We start from the raw sequence: 20,259 nt of genomic DNA on the forward strand, positions 1-20,259 counted from the left end.
ACACTGTGTGTGTCAGTGAGCAGGGGGTCTCCTGGTAGTTGTGTGTGTGTGTGTGTGTGTGTGTGTGTGTGTGTGTGTGTGTGTGTGTGTGTGTGTGTGTGATAGTGCGTGTGTGATAGTGCGTGATAGTGTGTGTATGCTTCACACATTGACTGTGAATCTGCAGCAGTATAACAGCGGCTGCTGCTCCGGGGTCCCGGCGGTATTGGCCTAGCCCGCAGTCTCTCTTGGCTAACTCATGTTTCATTCTTTGGCAATTTGCCCTAATGAAGTCCCGCAGGAGCCCCTCAGACCTCTGTTCTCTTTCCATATTTAATCATGTTATTTTAATCTGGGGGATGAGCTAACGCCTCTTTCTCCTGCCGTGTCTGTGTGTGTGAGTGTGTGTGCGCTGCAGGTCATTACTATAGCTGGATTTTCATGAGATGGGATGTCAAGAGGGGGATGCTGGCTTTAAGACAATGGGAGACAATGACTTTAATTCTGTGTGTTACATTGGTTTGACAATGTAAAAAGCTTCTTTGAAAAGCAATGTCATCTCCACGCGTTTGCTTCTCATTATTTGTAAAAAAAAAAAAGAGGTTAATTATTCCATATTTTTCCCTTTAATTTCTCAGTCACAGTGGTTGGGGTAATTTAGATTTTTATGGCTCCTGTCAGTACTGTTTTGGCCTTCTTTTGTTGCTTTTGTGCAGAACACAGCACAATCCCTATTTACTGACATTGATTTAGAAAGCAGTTAATTATGAACACTAAGTTTGTGTTCACTCACATTTTTTTTGTGTTCAAAATAGGTTAGAATCAGGACTTTATTTTATAATAAAATGTCACAATATCATGTGCGATGATAGCAATATTATTACTATGATGACCTACCACAAATAAATCAAAGTAGAGGACAACACTGGATGTATGTTCTCTGTGTGTAAAGCAAGTGTTGCCTCTCTTCAGGTCATTCCTTTCAATAGTTTTCTTTTCACATCAATCTTTCTGTCTACTGTTGTGTCTCTGTCATGAGGTTGAAGACAGGCTCCTGTCAGCTGGTTGATCTTCACTTTTCACTCCGTCTTCCTCTAACAATAGCTTACAGGTCACGTGTTCATCACAACTGCATTAGATATGTTCGTGTAAAATGTTTTTTCTGAAGGCTTTTGTTTGCGAGTAAGAAAAAAGGGTAACTGCATGTTTGCCGACGATAACCCGATGAAATCAAACACAAGCTTGTTTAGACTTTTTTTAATTTATTTATTTATTTATTTATTTATTTTTTATTAAAGAGGATCTTAACAGGATATTGTTTGGAAAGAGAGATAACTGTGTTTCTACAGTCATTGACAGTGTAGAGACTTTGTTAAACAAGTAGCAGAAATTCATTAGAAAACAAAAACAGAAGGAAGAACAGTATTTAACTCAAATTTATGATATTCTGTTTTCAACTTGTTGCTGTTCTTGAGAGTGAAATAAAGCAAACTTTGAGCATGGAGGGATGGTTGGCTCCCAGTTTTCTTTGTTTTTTGTGCTGTTGTGAAAAGTTGTGTTGAGTTTGTCCTCTCGTCTCTTTCTGTATAGTTAACTGCGTGTGTCCACGGTGCAGCTGCTTTGCTCTTTCCGATGTACTGGCAGCACATCTTCATCCCTGTGCTGCCCCCGCATCTTCTGGACTACTGCTGGTAAGGCTGACCACCTCTGAAAAAAAACACACACACACCATCCACTATGATAAATGTTTATACCCCGCCTTTTTCTCTCTTGCCACTTTCTCTCATTTTCAAGCCACCTTTCAACACACACACACACACACACACACACGCACACGCACGCACCTGAAACGTAAACACACACCATGCCATGTGTGCCCACCTCAGCGTAAAAGTGCAGCCATGCTTGTTCACACATTCTCCCACCCGTTCTTCATGTTCTCGCGAGTCCTCTCATGGCGCTTTTATGTGGCTCCTCAACATAATGAACGGCCCGGATCACCTTGCTCCATATTTCATGCCGGTGCTAGCACCACGCTCTCATCATCTCCGCTCTCTCAGGGGTTCATTACCACCCATTCAACGCAAATCCACCAAATCTGAATGGACTTGATTGAAACTGAATGGAGAGCAGAAGTTACAGCTCATCTACAAATCTACATGCGTTCAGGTCAACTTCAGATCTTCACGTTAAAGGAAAAGAAAAAAAGGGTTGTCTGCTCATGTAAAGGGAAGAGTTTTTTTTTTTTGTTGAATCAGTGGATAGCTCATACAGTACAGTGCTTTACCAAGAGGGACACATCAGCTTTAAGAAGCTCTTCATCACTGACAGTGAAATGTGATTTTCAACACTCTGCGAAGACTCATCATCATCTTATTTAATCACAGGAGTGTCCTCCATGCACCGATTAGATAACTAAATTATATTAGCTGCCCTGTGGATCTATTTTTGTGTGTGTGTGTGTGTGTGTGTGTGTATCCACAGTACATCCGAGTTTCTTAGCAAGCTGGTGTATCCTCTGTATGTGCATGTGTAAATGTTGATGAAATTCAGCGCTGTACATTCATGACACAGAGAGTGCAGCAGCCACAGAGCAGAGATACAGGCCTGCTGTTTGTTTTTCTGTTGCTTTAAGTTGATTACAAGCCCGTGGCCTCTGAATCATTCTGGCCAGGACTACACTGACCCAAAACTGTCTGATTATTACTGCCTCTGTAAACCTCATCATAAAAAATGGTTTCTATTATTTGACTGTTTTTGTTGATTTTTTTTTTTTATTCATCTTGCTGGATGGGAAACACTATGTTTCAACTTTTCCTTTTAAACTGAAGAAAACTATCTCATAAAATACGAATAACATGATAATGACCCTGCAAAACATATTTTTCAGAGTAAAAAGAAAACTGTTGACACTTCTGCCCTTTAGCTTTCTAGGAAGTGTTCCAAGTCTTTCTGCACTTAATCTGTGCTGCATCTACCAGTAGACTCAGACTCACAGATTGTGCTTCTTGTTAGAGGAAAAAAAAAAATCCCTTAAATTGACCACAAAAGCATTTATTGTTGTTGTTGTTGTTGTTATTATTATAATTATCATTCAATAGCAGCACTTTGTTTTTTGGCTTTCTTGAAGAAATTGTATTTTCTTGATTCCTGTTGTTCTGGGTTTTGTACCCTCATGGTTGAAATGCACTGATTGTAAGTCGCTTTGGACAAAAGCGTCAGCTAAATGAAATGTAATGTAATGTAATGTAGTTGTAATAGACGTAAAATTAACCACGTAATTTATACACATTTTAACGACTCCATAGAGGGAGGAAGAAGTAGAAACACTTTTCTTGTTTTTACCTGATCCTAAAAACGACTCCAGTATCATCGGATCACTTCGCTGGCCCTGAATCACACATCACTAAATCTAATATTGTTTCCCATTATCAGAGTCAGGGGTGTTCTTGGAGGTGGGAGAAAATCTTTCTTACAACATATGGATGAAAAAAACCCCACTGCTGCCTATGTTATAATCATGTTATGACACATAAAGCTGAATTAAAATATTCACATCTGTTGCATTACAACTTGAATTTTACATAATTTTCAGCACTCTAATTTCCAATAATCTTAGTTTTTCATTTAGTTACTTTTGTAATTTTTGGATTATCTATTGATTGTAATAGGTCTTCAAATTAACAATTTGAATTTGCAGTAATATAATACAGAGAACAGAAACAAATCTTCCCACTGTAGAAGTTTAGATTTTTGTTAGTTTGCATTTGATAAATAACCTAAAACATAAATATGATGTCAAAATATTCCTTGAATGCATTTCTTTACATCCACTAATCTGTTAATCAAACAATACCTTCAACAATAATAATTAATTAGATTAAAGAAGCATCGATAAATATTTTTTATACTGCCACAAACCATCTGATATAGACATTGCTCACAGCTTTGTTTTTCTCTCTCCTTCCACAGTGCCCCCATGCCATACTTTGTGGGAGTTCATCTTAGTCTGCTAGAGGTATGCAAGCAAATCTCTTATGTATATGCCTAAAAATTTGTATGTAAATACATGTGTGTCATAATAATCTATGTGCATAATTATACATGTTGCTGAAAATTGCTGGATGTTTGGAAACTGTATGAAAAGTAAAATGTTGATGTTTTCTAATTTGCATCAGACACATTATGAACTTCAGGTTTGTTAGTTGATTTTTCATGTAATATGATTTTAAAACATTTACATTACACACTTTATATTGAGAGGATGTTATGTTGTGTTGAATATTTGTATTTATCCTCTCTGTAGAAATGGTCAGCGAATGCTGCATCTGGTTTGGTGAATTTTGCTCGTAATATATTTTATTATTTTTAAAATCTCCAACAGCGAATCAAAAACTTTACCAAAAAAAATGGGTTTTCCCTCTTTAACTTCCTCTATTGCTTGTGTGCAGTCTTAACCAAGAAGTACAAAAGACAGACAGACAGAGAGAGAGAGAGAGAGGCAGAAAAAGCATCTGCAAACAAAGAGCTTTTTTACTTCATTGTTAGACCTTGTGTTGGTTGGGGGGCAAGCCATCACCAGCACTGCTGTTGTGTGTGAATGCATGTCGCAGGAACACACACATTTGCACATGTGTGTAAGTGTTAGTATGTAAGTGTTTGTGTAACTGTGCAACTGCATATGTTGTAATGCACGTGTGTGTGTGTGTGTGTGTGTGTGTGTGTGTGTGTGTGTGTGTGTGTGTGTGTGTGTGATATTTGTCTGACAGTTGCGGCAGTGGCAGTATTTATCACACTCTGCATCCGTGACAGACCTTCTTTCCGCCACTACATAATTAGTCCAGATCAGCATGTGAGCCTCCACTGCACAGGCTGTCACAAAAGTGACAAACTAGAAATTCACACACTATGCTCCCCCCCCCCCCTTAACCCCTCCCTCACACACACACCTGCCTGCATCCTGCACCACACTGAAATAATTGTTGAATTTGTCGCCATCAGGATGCACACAGCACAGCACAGCATCACTGTGTTGTTGTTGATGCATGAGGTTTTGGTACTGTGGAAAATGTTTGCGCAATCCAAATGTTTCCTCTCAGTGCCATTCTTCATTTTGTGAGTAAAGATGTTCTAAAACAAATTTCTACACACTATTTTTCATCCTTAATCGTAAAGGAGTGTGACATCAGTGTGGTTTTAAATGTGGCTGCTGGATTTTCTTGTTCCTGGGGCTTCATATGTACATATATATTTAACATTTTAAAATAATTAATTGCTTTGAGGTCAATTGAAAAATTGTGCTGGTTCACATTTTCACAAGAATCATCATCAATTGAATTATGCAGAAATACAAAATACTTAAAAAAACAAAAAAAACAATTATAAAGTCTTGTTCCCGCAGTGGACATGCAATGATTTTTATGGTTGTAAGATAATGATCAGAATCATTTTAAATTTCTGTGACTGTGTGTGCAGTGCTGCTGATAACACTGTGCATTTAATCATTTAGAGAGTACGCAGTCGATCACTGGAGGATGTGGTCATTCTGAACGTGGACACAAACACCCTGGAGAGTCCCTTTGATGACCTGCACAACCTGCCCAGTGACGTGGTGAGACACACACACACACACACACACACACGAATACAAATACACACAGACTTTCCAGAGCTTCTCAGCCTTTTATTGTCTTATTAAAATAATAAATGTACATTCTCTTGTCCTCCACTGTAGTCTCACTCTCACTATTTTGCCGATGTGTGTGTACGTGCGCGCACACACACACACACACACACACACACACACACGCGCGCGTCCACATCTAGAAACTTGTCAAAGTATAGCTGTGTCCCCTCCCCACATCATTAATGACTGCAGTACTGGCTCCTCAGATTGTGGCTGTCTAAAGTAAACTCCCGTCGCGTCGTATGACGCTTGAAGGCAAACAGCATTCCCCGACCATCAGAGGCTTGTGGGAAAATGTGAAACTCCCTTCCCTTCATCTCCATCCATTCTAATCATTATTTCACAAAGTCTTGCATTTCTGCCTGCCCACTGGCACGTTTCTGAGAACGGGAGATAGGAGGAGGGAACGAGGCAGAGAAAAGAAAAGAAAAGGCAGAGATGGGTGATTTTGTAGGGGGAGAGAGTGGGAAGAAAGGGGCCAATTACCAGTGTGGGCAGTGAAGCCACCTGCCAGCGCATCGTCTCTTTAATTAATGGAGCACTGACGCCGGTCAGTGCTACAGGAAGCATCACCATGGCGTCAGGGTCACTCACACATTTACACACATTCGCACCCCCACCCCCTCCCACCCCCCCCACTCCCCTACAAACACAGAGAACAACACACATGCTTGTCTTGGTGGAGGCAGGAATCTGTTTGTTTAGCTATTCTTCACGGTGTGTGTATTAAAGCTCCTCTGTGAGGCACTGAGGCCCCGCTGAGACTGTGGACGCACTATTACCCACGCTGCTAACAGTATATACTCAGGTTCCACCGCCTACCGGACTCCTGCCCCACCAGCAGTACATAATTCAATCCACTGCCCAGCAGACTCCAGACCCCCCCCCCCCACCCCCTTCTCTGGTTCTGCTGATTTAGCTCTGCTATAACTGCTAGTGTGTATGAATGCCTCTTTACTATGTGCAATAGTACGATCTTTTCTACCCTCTCTACCATTTTATTTCGACTTTCTCTCCTGTTTGTCTGCCTGCCTTATTGCTTGCATGACTGCTGGAGTTTCATGGCACCTGTCTGCCTTCTTGTCTCTGTCTCTCAGTGCTCCTCACCAGCCTGGACGTTTCTTGCACCCGCTGTTTGTTTCTCATGCTTCTTTGCCTGTGTGCCTGTCTGGCTACCTTCTTCTCACTTCCTCCTGTCTGCTTGCTTTTCTGCACCTAGGGACTGAAGCGCTAAATTAAATTGCAAACTGGGTTTGTCATAAAAAAGAGTCAGGGCTTTTGAAAAGCGACAGAAGCGGAGAGAAAAGCCTTTGTCTTTGCTTTGTGATAAATTAAGTGGCAGGCTCAGAGCCTTTTTGCTTTGATCCCCTACTCACCATTTTTTCCTGACTAATGACAGAACATAGCCTGCATATCATGTCAAATTACACCACCTGAAACGGAAACTTCACTGGCATTAATATATTTATTGTAACAAATTGTTGTTGTTTTTTTGCATTCCTTTTTTCTTCATGTCTCCTCTTATCTTCTCAGAGGCTAGTAGATTAATAACGAAGCGAGCAGGTACTAATTGAGCGGAATTCCAGGTCTCTTGTTAGTTTGCTTGTTAGCGATTAGGACATGCCACATGGCATTTGATGTTTGTGTTTACAGACGAAGAGATGTTTGAGGCATTGTGCATTTTGACGAACTGAGGCCTGAAATGTTGATTAATGCTGAGCGTTTCTCTGCCTGGGCTGAGCCGCCCGCACGTTGTTTGCGAGTTATTAAAACCACTCTTTTATTTCTTTATAATTCTCACTGTAACACCGGCTACTTAACACTCAGGCCTTATTCAGTGTGAAAGCGAAGCCCTGAGACCTAAGAAGTAATGATTATTCTCACTTTAAAAGCCCAGCATTGCTTTGTATGAATATATAAAGCATGAAATGGATTAAAAGGTAAAGGCCCACAGGCAATTTTGGTGCGTATTTCAAGTCCAACGAAGAGGGAAAACAAAGCACTCTGATGTTGATTTAAGCAAACCTTCAGAGATCCATCTAATTATGGCAACGCAGGCTGTGAGCACATGTGGACTCTATTACGTGGCTCGGCTGACCAGTGGCCGTGCTTTTAGCAGGTTCAGGGTTCACAGTTGTCCTGAATTAGCCGCCTTCTTTCAGACGGGACCCCTACTCCAGCTCCACGAGTGCCCACCCCTTAACGATCTTTCCCCACAATTTCACACATAATATTTTAGATTTATTGACTATTACAAATGCTACCATGCCAGTAGCGGTTCCGTTTGCTAAAAAGAAGGAAAGATCTGAATAAAAGAGTAATTGGTAACGGGTCAGAAAAGGATGCCACATTTTTTTTGAGTTACTTTTGACATTTTTTTTTAAATGGGAAACATGAATCAAAGGTCCGACATGAATTGTGTTTTGTTTTAGATTTGCCTTTTTTAATACAAAGGGCAAATTTTGACATAGCAAATAAATTAATCACATTAATCTCTTTTAATTTATTGGAGTAATATTTTAGTTGACCTTTATAGTTTATAATTTAACATGCATAATATTCATTGAAGTCAGTGAAAACAGATCCTATTTTGGTCTGTATATTTTGGTGTATGAACAGCAGCATAGATCAAGGAACTTTTCTGTTGCTTTACTTGAGTTTTTGTTTTTCCTTTTGTTTTGACTGCTATTTGAAATTAACAGTCTGATATCATTAAAGAAAAAGAATCTTTTTAAATTTTTGCCTGGTGAATTATAGCTGGATTTTGCATATTTTAAGATTGCTTAAGTTAAACTGAAAGTTTCAATAGTTTTATACATTAATGTTAATCTCAGAGAGACTATACTGGTGACAGTAAAATCAATGTGTTGACAAGCACACTGAAAAGAAATACTCCCAAAAAAAAACCCTGTCATTTTTCCTGGAAGATCAAGGTATTTTTGTTTCTGTTTCTGAGAACCACTATTCTTGCTCCACGCAGGGATTGTGCTGATAAAGTTATAATTGGCTTTTGGTTGGTGGAGCTGTTTACCTCGCTAGTCATTAAAAGTATCCAAGAATAGCAAATTAGGAGTCGGTTAATTCTGAAAACAAACAGCGTGTGACTGAATCAGATTTTTATTTGATCCCGGCAATTGATCTCAAACCAATGACGGAAGAATTTTTTTCATGTATTATTCTTTCTGTGCCACACATTCAAGGTGAGGTGCTACAATGCAGCTTACATCTTTATTTTCAGATGCTCTCTTTCACATCACAGCCTAATTCCTTCTATTCTCCTCCTCTCTGCCTCTCGCTACTTTGCTGACACCGTGTACCCATACATTCCTAGCCTTCATACATTTGATCATTTGTATTCCCAATCAAGGGGGAAATTTACAGCGTACACTCCTACTTCCTGTATTTCAAGCCTGCATTTGGAGGTTTACAAATGAATGAGGGGGTTGAGGTTGTGTCTGCACACCTCTCCAGAGATCACCTGGCACACTTAATCAAACATCGCGGCGTTAATTTGGTGTTCAGTTCCCGACGCTTCCAGAAAACAACATCTACATCATCATCTACAGCAGAGTACAGCAGACAGCAGGCAACACGCGCAGATGCAGACACACACACGGAGACACCTACACATTGTCGGCCAGGAATGTTCATCTATGACATTCAGATCTAGTTCAGGAGTAAACTTTTGCTACTCACAGATTTTTGGTTTGTCCACCAGATTCCCTCATTTTCAGTTTTAGATAACGCGCGGTGGGGTTCATTTTACTGGTGTCTTTCCAGTAAAGCGGAGCCACCTACAGGAAAGCCCCTCACATGCTCCACTAACTACAGGGTAGCTCAGTGCTGGGAATGTAGTTGCTCCACCTTAGTTACATACAATACTTTACCAGAAAGAGTCATGCTGTCTACACCGTATAATAACGAGCTGCAAGCAGACTATCTGATTTTCTTGTTGTTGTTGCGTCTGTATTTTACCAACTGCAACAATCTGAATGTGCTCATTTGAAGCGTTGTTCTGCACGTGGTAATTAATCTAAATGGCGCCGAACTGTGCGTACGTACTCTCTCTGCAGTGTTAGCAGCCCTTCATTTACTCGTGTGGAGTTTAAAAGCTGCACTTCATTTTCACGCAGTCGTTCTGCCAGCGGTTCACTCTGGATTAGAAGTCAAAAAGGGAGAGCAGCATCACCCACTGCGTTAGTTATTGAAGTGAGAGATGACATTTAGCTGTAGTTAATTATGTATGCAAAACTCAGTCGCTCAGCTGCTATAAGAGGTCAGCTTGACAAAGTAACCCCACACCGGGGAGAATCTCATGGCAACGAGATAGCCCTATTAAAACTCACACTCACACACACACACACTCGCAGCTTTTCTCCCCTTTGCTTTCCCTCTCTCTTTTATTTGGTCTGACTAATATTTTGCATTGCATGTACTCAACAACACATCAACATGCTGAACGGATAAGAATTAAACGCTTTATGCCTTAATAGTTTATCCATTTTAGTTTTTCTTCATTTATATATATTTGTTTCATCCCTTTGCTTTGCTAATTTAATATTCAGTGAAGTTATTTTTGTAATCATACCTCAGACTAGTAGTTAGTGATCTTATTTGGTTAGTTATAAGAGATTGTAGCTGACTCCACCCATTCAATTTAAGTAATAAACCGCATTATTGTGCAGTTTTATTGTTGGAAAATAGAGGTTAATGAAAAGAAAAGCACAAGATATCTAATATTTATTTTTAATTGAACGAATGAATGAATTTCATAGATTCCAACTTGCATGCTCTGTGTACATGTGTGAGAGTATATGTCTGGTTTCTGTGTGTCTTGGTTCAGATCTGTGTGTGTGTGTGTTTGTGCGTACGTGTGTGTGTGTGTGTGTGTGTGTGTGTGTGTACAGTTCAGACTGTAGCACATCAAAAGAAAGTGGGAGATTTTCATAACTATTTTTTTTCTTTGTAGTTCTTTAATTGCGTCCCCATGGCTTTCTTTCCCTGGACAGAATCTTAAACAAAACATTCTTTTTTGTGAGAAGAAAACCCAACTTTTTATTCATTTTTTAACAACAGACAAGTGTCAGGGTCATTATTTAGGAGAGGTTTTTTTTTTTATTTTTTATGCTCTAGTGAAAATTTTGAGTCAAATTCTAAATATATATTCAGGGTTTGTGTGCAACTTCTTTTTCATTTTCTGTTTTTATTTACATTTACTTAAAAGTAAAATAATAGTCAGCCAGTCGCCTACAGTTTGTCATGTTTTGTTTTTTGTTTTTAACTAACAGTGGGGGTTCATGGTTTGTGCAGTGACTAGGTTTCACATGTTGTGTGATCTGTTTATATCCTCAGTTTCTAGAAATATTCATCGTGGTCATGCACAAAATAAAGAGACAAAACTCTCATTTTAGTGAAATTTGAGCTCTTCGAATAGAGCAGCAACCTCACATCCATTTTCTTTTAATTCTAAAATTCTCCAAACGCCTGGTATACACGTGCATAGGAGAATGATACGAGTTGGGGTCTTTTGATGGACGTTGGCGTGTATATATCTACGCATGGAGTAGGTGTGTGCGCAGACATTCGCGGATGCACACACGTTCACACAGATGCCTGGTGTCACCTACAGTGGTATCATCCCTTTCAGTCAGGCAGGGATCATCATTGCACCTGCTAATTACCATCTCCAGCTGGAGAGTTAAATGGAGATCTGTTCTATGTCTGACCTTTGACCCCATGCTCTTTATGTGACGCACTTCAAATCCTGTTTGGGGCTGGCTGGGCTGGGCCTTAATGAGGCCCCATGTCTGCCCTCTGTGGGCTGTGCGCCTTGGATGCCCTGCTTTCATCCCCGACCATCTTCCCTTGATGTAAATTGAAAAGATCATAGCTATGGGGAGAAGACCTGTACTGGAAAGGCCTCTCTGCATAGATTATGAATATCATAACTCAACAGTTTTTTTTTTTCTTCTTCCCTCCCTCTCCCCCAACCACCCACTCCCTCTCTCCTCCTGCCACCCCTTCCCTGTACAATGCTATAGTTCTAATTGGACCCAATGGGGGACTCTTTGCCTTTGATCTCATCACCGCCACTGTGACTTTACACTAAAAAATGTCACTGCCAAATAGGGTTATCACCTGTAGAGCCTGGCCTTCCTCTGATGCCTGTACGCATCTCGTTAGCTTCACTCAAAATGTAGAAGTTAATTAGTTTGACAGAGCCATTACCGTGGAGGCATACCTGATGATTGTGGCGTAGGCGCCATATTCAAAATCCAATTACTAAACACACATTTATTTTTTTGTCTTGGGTATGTGAGGGAGCTCAGTGTGGTGTGTGTGCTTTGATTTCTATTAGCAAAAACCGTAATCGTTCTCATGCACCGCGACTATATTTGATTTGTTATGTGACAATTGAATAAATCACTACATTTGACTAAAGAAGAATATTTTTCTTCATGCTTAGTTCTTCCCATGAATACACGTGAAACTTTGAACTCGTCGCTTTATCACCCATTCTTGTAACACTAGGAAGCCAAACACAAGTGATTGTGTCCCCACCTCATTAAAAAGTGTTTGCCACTGCAGTGCTCTCACCCGTTCAAAGCTGCTGTATAGAAGTCTGCTGTGCGCACAGTAAACTCCGCTATCCCATCTTCTCTGACAGTCTTTGGGGGTATGCCTCCCCCTCTTAGACTGACATTGTGTTTGCTTTGATTCCCACCCCCCAAAAAAAGAAAGTTTAATGATTTGCAAGGATGAAAAAAATCTGTGAAAATGCACATAAACATGAAATATTAATTACAGAAAGGGCTTTACATAAACATAAAAGCATTTAGCACAATGAGTGAATATGGAGATGACACTTGTTAATTTAACCGTGATAAACTTTCTGTTTGATGCCTGGGAGCATTTGCAATGGCAGCACAGGGACGTTGTGGAGAGTAAGAAAGCCCAGGGGAGCGGAATCAACACTGTTCGTTTTGTCTTTGTCCCAGTTTAAGACTGCCACTCTCTCGGTCTTGCTTTCTTTCTTTTTCTCTCCGCCTCTCTGTTCCTCTCTGCCCGTCCTCTGTATGAGCTGTGCCAACACTTTGCTTCTCCTCCCTTAAGTTTCTCAGATAGGCTAATTGCAGATGCCAGACTGCGCTATCCCACCAACGCGGCAGCTTCACAGCGTGATATATCTGGCCACCTTTGATTGAAATAGACCTGATCAAAATTTCATCACACTGGAGAAGAACTGGGGTCATTTAATTGTAGACACAACCTCAATTTTTTTCCTGCTTTCATCTTTTCTTCCTTATCTTCCTGCCCATAAAATACTGCTACTAGCACTTACATCATTAAAACTAATAATACTGATAAATTTGATAAATGTTAAATGTTGCTTTACAGACAAGAACAAGCCGGACGATTAACACGCGAGCATATGAAACACACGGAAGCACCTCAAGCACACACCACATGTTGCACTGGAGATAGACTGGAGAAATATGCAATGCAGTGTTAAATCGAATAGGCAGACTGCTAAAGGAAAATGTTAATTTGTTCTGTTCCTGCTTCTTTCACACTCACTTTTGCATTTCACATGAGCTCTGCATGTTTTCTCTCCCCATATTCAGAAAGTAAATGGATGATGTAAGAAAAGTAGGACTCTCTTACCTGGAGAAATGTGGTTTAGTTTGCCCTGTTGATGTGCCCATGAGCAAGACATTGAATTGATATGAGCTGCAGGCTCAGTTCTATAGGCAACATTCTTCTGAGTTTAATAGAGAGAGAGCGAGAGATTCAGCATTGATTTTAGAATTTTTAGCTTATTGTATGTTTGCATACGTTGTAGAATATAGACAAACAATGCAGAATTACAATTGTGATCAATTGTGTTTTCACTAATTGAGGTAGAAGGTTAAACTTATTGTTTTCCTTGTAAATTTATGATTCAAGCCAAAGCTACTGCTAACAGCCCACTGTGTTACAGTAATCTGGACCTCCTGTGTAACCCAATCAAACGTTGCGCATTTGTGCTAAGCTGGCACAGCCCACACAGAGAGGAGCAGTCCCTCACTATCTCTGCCTCCTCCTCGCACTGCCACAACACAGTCAGACTACTGCTGAGCAGGTGAGGAGAGCCTCTTGACAACTTCCTTCCCAGACTCCCCAGGGCCCGGTGGCCAGGGTGAATCTTTTGTCATCCTAAAACAAGCTCGGGCCTGCTGCTCCTCCACTCTCGCCTGGAGTCCTGGAGACAGAGCCAGGAGAGGGGAAAATAATTAAAGACGTTTTATGTCAAGAATCCCTTTCTAGAGGGAGTCCGGGAGAGCCAAGAGGGGAGGGGGAAACAGGAGGATGGGAAAGAACGAGGAGAGTACGACATGGGGGGAGAAATGAAAAAAAAAAAACCCGCTAGAAGGTGATGGTGGGGGGGCAGCATGGAGAAGAGAGGGTGAGAGAGGAAAAGCGAGGCTGCGACTTTCCATTTCCTCTCTGCTGTCCCCTCCCTCTTGCCACCCCCATGCTCTGCTCAATTAGCAAAGCAGCAGGTGCTCCCAGCAGCACAGCAGATAAGCTTAGAGGGAAAGGCTGAAGCTTTTCCCTTTCTTTTCTTTCCTTTTTTGAGATGACCTGCAAATGTGATACTTCACACCCAGAATGGGCTAGCTGTTTCCTCCACCAATTTCAGAGGTGATAATTTAACTTTTACCCCCCCCCCCCAACACACACACACACACACACACACACACACACACACACACACACACACACACACACACACACCCCTCTGCCGCCCTCACTCTCTAACTCTTTCTCACCCACATTCTCTTTTTATGTTTTTCACCAGGTGTCCTCTCTGAAGAGCAAGCTGAAGAAGCAGTCAACAGCAACGGGAAGCGGTGTGGCGAGGGCCTTCCTGAGAGCGCAGGCCGCTCTGTTTGGATCCTACCGAGATGCTCTCAGATACAGGCCTGTAAGGATCCAGTGTCATCAATCACTACCCGTTATCTTACTAAACCTGCTGTGTCATATTCAGACTCTTTTATATTAAAATGAATTGTGCAATATGCACATCAAACCCAGAATTAGGCACAGTGTTTTAGCTACTTGTGTTTCACTCAAAAGATGACAAACACTTTCCTGCAGTAGTAGAACCAGCTAACTTTGGTTTAACATTTCCTTATTTTCAGATATCCGTCTTTAGGGATTCTGTCACCATGCCAGTGCAAAAGACTGAAAGCAATTTGGGTTGTGGTGCTTAATGCGTTCAAATTTTGTATTTAAACCTACAGTGTGGAACTCGATGGATAATGAAGAAAAGGAAATGATGAATGAAAGAAAAGGTGTCACAACTCTCTCGAAATGACTTGTTTCACCACCAGAAGTTGATCCATAAAATTGGAAAGTCTAGAAGAGATGCATGATTGAGTTGCTTTATACCCATACAAGTTACCATGAGGCCAAACTGGGAGTTCGGCTGTTGGGCTGGCCGAAGTCTCTGCTGCCTATGTTCTGCCTATAGAGCATGCACATAACTGCTATTTGTTCGTTTAAACACATCTTTTTCATGATTGGTTTCATACTCGCATATATACACAAACATAGATTTCATAATTAAAAAAAAACAACTTGGATGATTCACATAACTAAGTAAGTGGTGGCCATGCAGAGGTAAAGTGAAGCTATGATGAGGCGGCTGCAGTCGAATTGAGACAAATCAAGTGGGTCTGTGGGTTTTCTGAGACTGAAAATTGTTGATTTCAATGGGAATAGGCCACTTATAAGCAGAATTCCCCAAATATTATTTCCTATCACTTTTCAGCAGTGGTTCTACTTCTGTTATGCTGTGGGGGTCATTTTGCTGGCAGGGATTGGGTCCACGTGTCCCCTCAGAGGAAAAGGTCACCTGCAAATCAGTATAAAGTTGTTTCGAGTGATCATCTTCATACTGTGATGAAACATTTCTATCCCAATGGGAGTGGTGTCTTTTTAGGATGACGATGCCCCCATCCATAGGACATGACAGACCAATGAATGGTTTGATGAGCATGAAACTAATCTGATTCATATACTATGGCCTTCGAGTCATCAGATCTCAACCCAATCAACACGAATGAGATATTTTTGGCTGATGTGATAGACAGCACTCTCCTCCACCGTCATTAAAACACCAAATGAGGGAATATTTTTTTAATGGACTGGTATTCTGTCACTCCAGTAGAGTTTTTTAAGAGACTTGTCGAGTCAATGCCAAGGTGCATTGAGGCTGTTTCGGCGGCTAGTTGTGTCCCAACACCTTACTCTGACACTTTATGTTGTTTTTGTCTTCTTCTATTTTTAACCTGTCTGTATATGGAGCATGTAAGGACACAGACCATTTGTATCCTCAAGCAGTAGTATTCGCAGACGTGAACATAATACATTTTGTCTTCAGAATGTGTAGCACATCGCAGTGATCTCAGTTTGGATGAACTGAGTCAAATTTCACTGGCGTCTGTTTAGACTGGGACAGTTTTGACTGAAGGTAAAAGGTGTGTTTTCAGTTGGAGCGCAGAGCTAAGGTGGGCCTGTCTGAGGCAGTGAAATGTCAAAGGAGCTGAAAAGAGTCAGGACGTTCCCTTTGAAGATCCCTTTTAGCCACCTTTGGTGTTTAACTCTCCTTTACTAAGCCCCCCTAACATTTCTTTTCTAGATCTTTTCTGCTTATCAAGTCTGAGTCAGACCAGAGCAAACTACACCATGTCCTGTTTGTCAAATAGCGAAGCCTTTGTTCCTTTGGCTTTGAGATTAATTGGACTTTGTGGACTCCCGGAGTCAAGATGCTACATTATTGATGCTGTCTCTCTTTTCTTTGTATACAGACCGTATATGAACAAACTGCCTCCCCTCTGACACAAGCACTGAGACTTGGTGTGTTTATGTGTGTGAGCACAACATGCAGTAATTTCTCTGTTCACTCACGCTCACACTTTTTTAGTTTAGACGGGGTCTGTATAAAAGTCTGAGTTAACATACATGATAAGACATAAACATGCACAAACTGCACATCTGATTTAATGAATACACTCTTGATATTCCCTCCGTTATAACGTGTGGAATATCACTCTGCCAGTCATTGTTCTGAGCTGAAGAAAAGATCTTCCTTGTGAGAGCTGAGCTGCGCTCTGTGGTTCACAAACCCATATGCCTCGACAGAAGGAGGGGTGTGGATGCTTGGTGTGAGTCTTGCTGAGTTGTAAATGAAACAAAACTGGAAAATGATAATGAGTTGAAAAGCAATCAGCTGATTATACGGGCATTTCTTAGGTCATCAATTTCAGCTCACGTCTTTGTTCCCCCCCAGGTGCTTCTCACTCGCTCCGAGTAGCATGTGTTTGACAAAAGAACCTGAAATAGCAATTCAAATTAGTTTTTACCACCATTCACGCCGCCGCGTCGGGAAGGTGGGCGTTCACGTTTCATGGCTGTGCGCTCTGTACTGTTTAGAGGCAGAATGAGTTGAAGTTCTACTCATCCAGGCACGCAACCTGCTCAGATCATCCAGCCAGATGTGAAACCTCTGGGTGGGTTGGTCGGGGTGCCATCACATATTTAAAAGTAGTATTTTCCATTTTCGATGCATATTCCTCTTACCAAAAAAATACAGTTTGTTCAAAGAAAGTGCTTGTTGATATCGAGGTGTAGTTTGGTTTGGGAAAAAGGTGTCTGTACAAATACGCGCTTAAATCAAAAAGACATAGATAATTAATAAAAATGCACAAAATACAATTAAACATAAACTATCAATGACATACAAAACAATATTCTACACAGGTATGTTGTTCAATAGAATATTTCAAATTTGACTAATCCTTTGAATTTGATTTTAAAAAACAACTTTACGCCATTGTTCCATTTATTTATTAAAGTGCAGAAATATTTGGTTCAACATATGTGCTACAAAATGAGCGTCATGCTTGCATATACGGAGGACGGAGCAGTATTTGTCATGTGTAAATAATATGATAAAATCAAGCCTGGAGTCCTTAAAAGAACACATTTTAGTGCTGAATATATTGATTATGATTCCACACAGGAAGTGCTGATTATAGCAGCATTGGAGGAATATACCGAACAGTGCTTACTCTATATTTACATTAAAATTACTCATCCTTAAAATCTTTATTCTAGAGAGATACAGTTATGAGTGCGTATGGCCCTCTTTTTCTCATGCAGTTATAGTTGCAGCCCAGCCTCATGCTGTTTCTCTAAATAGAACGTTTTAGCTAACTTTATTGGCTACATACAATTAAAACATATTTTTCTGCTTAACCTGGACATCTTTCTTGTCCTGGGTGAACTTGATAGCCCTCTTAAAAGGAATAAAATCATTATTGCTCTTTTCTTTTAGTCCTTGAAAGTAGTTTAGTTGGAAGAATCCAGCAGCAGTTCAGTATAGGCCTGTGTCAACCAAAGGATTTTGTTAGAGTACTGCGAGTACTGTGTACTTGGAACATTTTTTTTTCAGTAGCCAATAGCTGTTCTGTATGCTATTCAGTGTTGTTAGTTGCAGTGTGGTCTTAGGCTGATTAAACCATAAGAGAAGCTACTTTCAACTCAACTTTTACGAGAGAATACGTCTCAAAAACTTTTAGTGATGTAAGTGGAGCTGTGCTCCTGTGATGTAATTTGGGCCACTGGTATCATCTGCCCATCCCTGAAAATGGGGTTAGTCTGCACTGTTGTTAAGTTGTTTTTATGTGCCACACTGTGCTCGTAGCCTTAAACAGACAAAGCACATTGTTTTACTTCAGAAGAATTTAGAGCATCATTGAAATCTGTGAGAATTATGTTAATTATGAGAAAACATGAATTAGAAATTACCGTGGGGCAGTGCGTGATTGGCCTGCAGTGGTTCTGTTGTCATCCACCGTGTCTATAGCTCACAGGCCAATAGGCATGATGTAAGAAATAGTAATAATGTGATAATGTGTTCCTGTGGAAGACTGGGGAGTTTACTGGAACACTGTCTTCTGGTCCGGGGGAGATCATGTGCTCGCTGCCAGTTTAAAAGGAGAATGTTTTCTGTTTTTTTTTTTGTTTTTTTACTTCTCCTTTTCCTCCCTCTTCTTCTTCTTTCTTCCTCTTTCCTTCCTGTCTCACTTTCAGACGAGTGTTCCGTTTGTTTTTGTTCATTAATGAAGGAATCAGATGAAATTCTCATTGGTTCGATCAAAGTTTGTATAGTGCATAATGATAATACACATGATGTGAACGCCTTCGTGTTATGAATCATATTGTAAACAACATTGTTTAGTTTGGACCCCCTGCCTTTCAAAGCACCAAACACATATGCCTTCTTTCCTGTGGCTGCTTAAGTAAACACGGGGAATAACAGATTGGTGCAAACAAAAGTGAGCCAAAAAGAATTAGAATGAATTGCTTATTTACATTTTTGCCAATAACGTCTCTATGGACTCTGCAGGGAGAGCCAATCACGTTCTGTGAAGAGAGCTACGTGAACCATCGCTCAAGCACCATGAAGAACTTCCTGTCCATGGCTGTGAACCTGCAGCTCTTCAAACAGGTACAAACAGCTGTGTGTCTTTGTGTGTTTGTGTGTGTCTTTGTGTGTGTTTGTGTGCGTTTCTGTTTCTCTAAAGCAGTACTCACTGCTGATGTAATATGCTATAACTGTAAAAAATGCTTTGATCGTTTAAAAAAATGGAAATTGTAGACATTATATTCATTTTATATATTAATATTATATTATTCTGTGTAAAAAGAGGACCTTAATCATCTGCCGGAACTTCTATGACTACATTGACTGATGCACAGCTCTATTCAGCAAATACAGATAGGAAAAGATGTTTGGCGTTGTGCGTTCCCTCTGTCTTCTCCCATCAGCATCATCTTATTTTTGAGCTGTTTATTTTTTGAGCTGATTTCATATCTAGAAGGGTGAAAGTCTTCATTTTTACAGAAGAAAGTTGTCTCCCGGCTCCACTTGTGCTCTGCGAACTGTCAGTTGGGTAAAGTTTAGCATTTAGTATCTTGACAGTTTAGTCGTTGAGAATGAGGAGGAATGTAGAAGAGAGGAGCCGGGGGTTATGGACGGTTCCTGACCCCTAGAAACAGTTTACTGCGGTTATCTCTGGGTGCACATCTTAATGTTTCTCTGTTTGTTCAATTTTATCTGGTGTACAAAGAAAACCATGATAAGTGAGGCCTGTTGAAACTATATTGACTGCACAAAACCATATCAGCATGAAGCCTGTAATTGCAAATAATGCGGTCAGAATTTGAACTTGCTCCTCAGAAAGTTGAATATCCACCACTAATAGATATGGTCATCTCCACGGTGGTGATAGTGTGTGTGTGTGTGTGTGTGTGTGTGTGTGTGTGTGTGTGTGTGTGTGTGTGTGCGCGCGTGTTAGAGAGTGAGGAGGTATCCTTTATTCATGTGTGGTTTCCCTTAAAAATCACTCATGTATACTTAATATGTTTTTCCCCCCCAAATCCCTTCAGTACGACTAAACTTAGCAGAGGCAGCGCCGAGCGGAAAGACACCTCTGGCTCCGAAGAAAATTTCCTCTCACCCCTTGAATTTTTCTTTGTGC

The 20,259-nt window shown here is 40.6% G+C and overlaps 1 protein-coding gene across 2 annotated transcripts in view; it reads left to right on the forward strand.

Moving 5' to 3' along the window:
• dennd1b (DENN/MADD domain containing 1B) overlaps positions 1 to 20,259 on the forward strand; it is a 105,874-nt gene that overhangs the window by 60,361 nt on the left and 25,254 nt on the right. For both annotated transcript variants that reach the window (XM_069153282.1, XM_069153281.1), the window contains 5 exons: positions 1,570 to 1,670; positions 3,952 to 3,997; positions 5,489 to 5,590; positions 14,508 to 14,633; positions 19,125 to 19,226. In XM_069153282.1, the coding sequence (XP_069009383.1) occupies positions 1,570 to 1,670; positions 3,952 to 3,997; positions 5,489 to 5,590; positions 14,508 to 14,633; positions 19,125 to 19,226 (477 nt within the window). The remainder of the gene's footprint in view (positions 1 to 1,569; positions 1,671 to 3,951; positions 3,998 to 5,488; positions 5,591 to 14,507; positions 14,634 to 19,124; positions 19,227 to 20,259) is intronic.

This window comes from Embiotoca jacksoni, unplaced genomic scaffold (assembly GCF_022577435.1).
Source record: "Embiotoca jacksoni isolate LCO1_2020_lvr unplaced genomic scaffold, fEmbJac1.0.p SCAF_19, whole genome shotgun sequence".
In the NCBI taxonomy this organism is placed as follows: Eukaryota; Metazoa; Chordata; class Actinopteri; family Embiotocidae; genus Embiotoca; species Embiotoca jacksoni.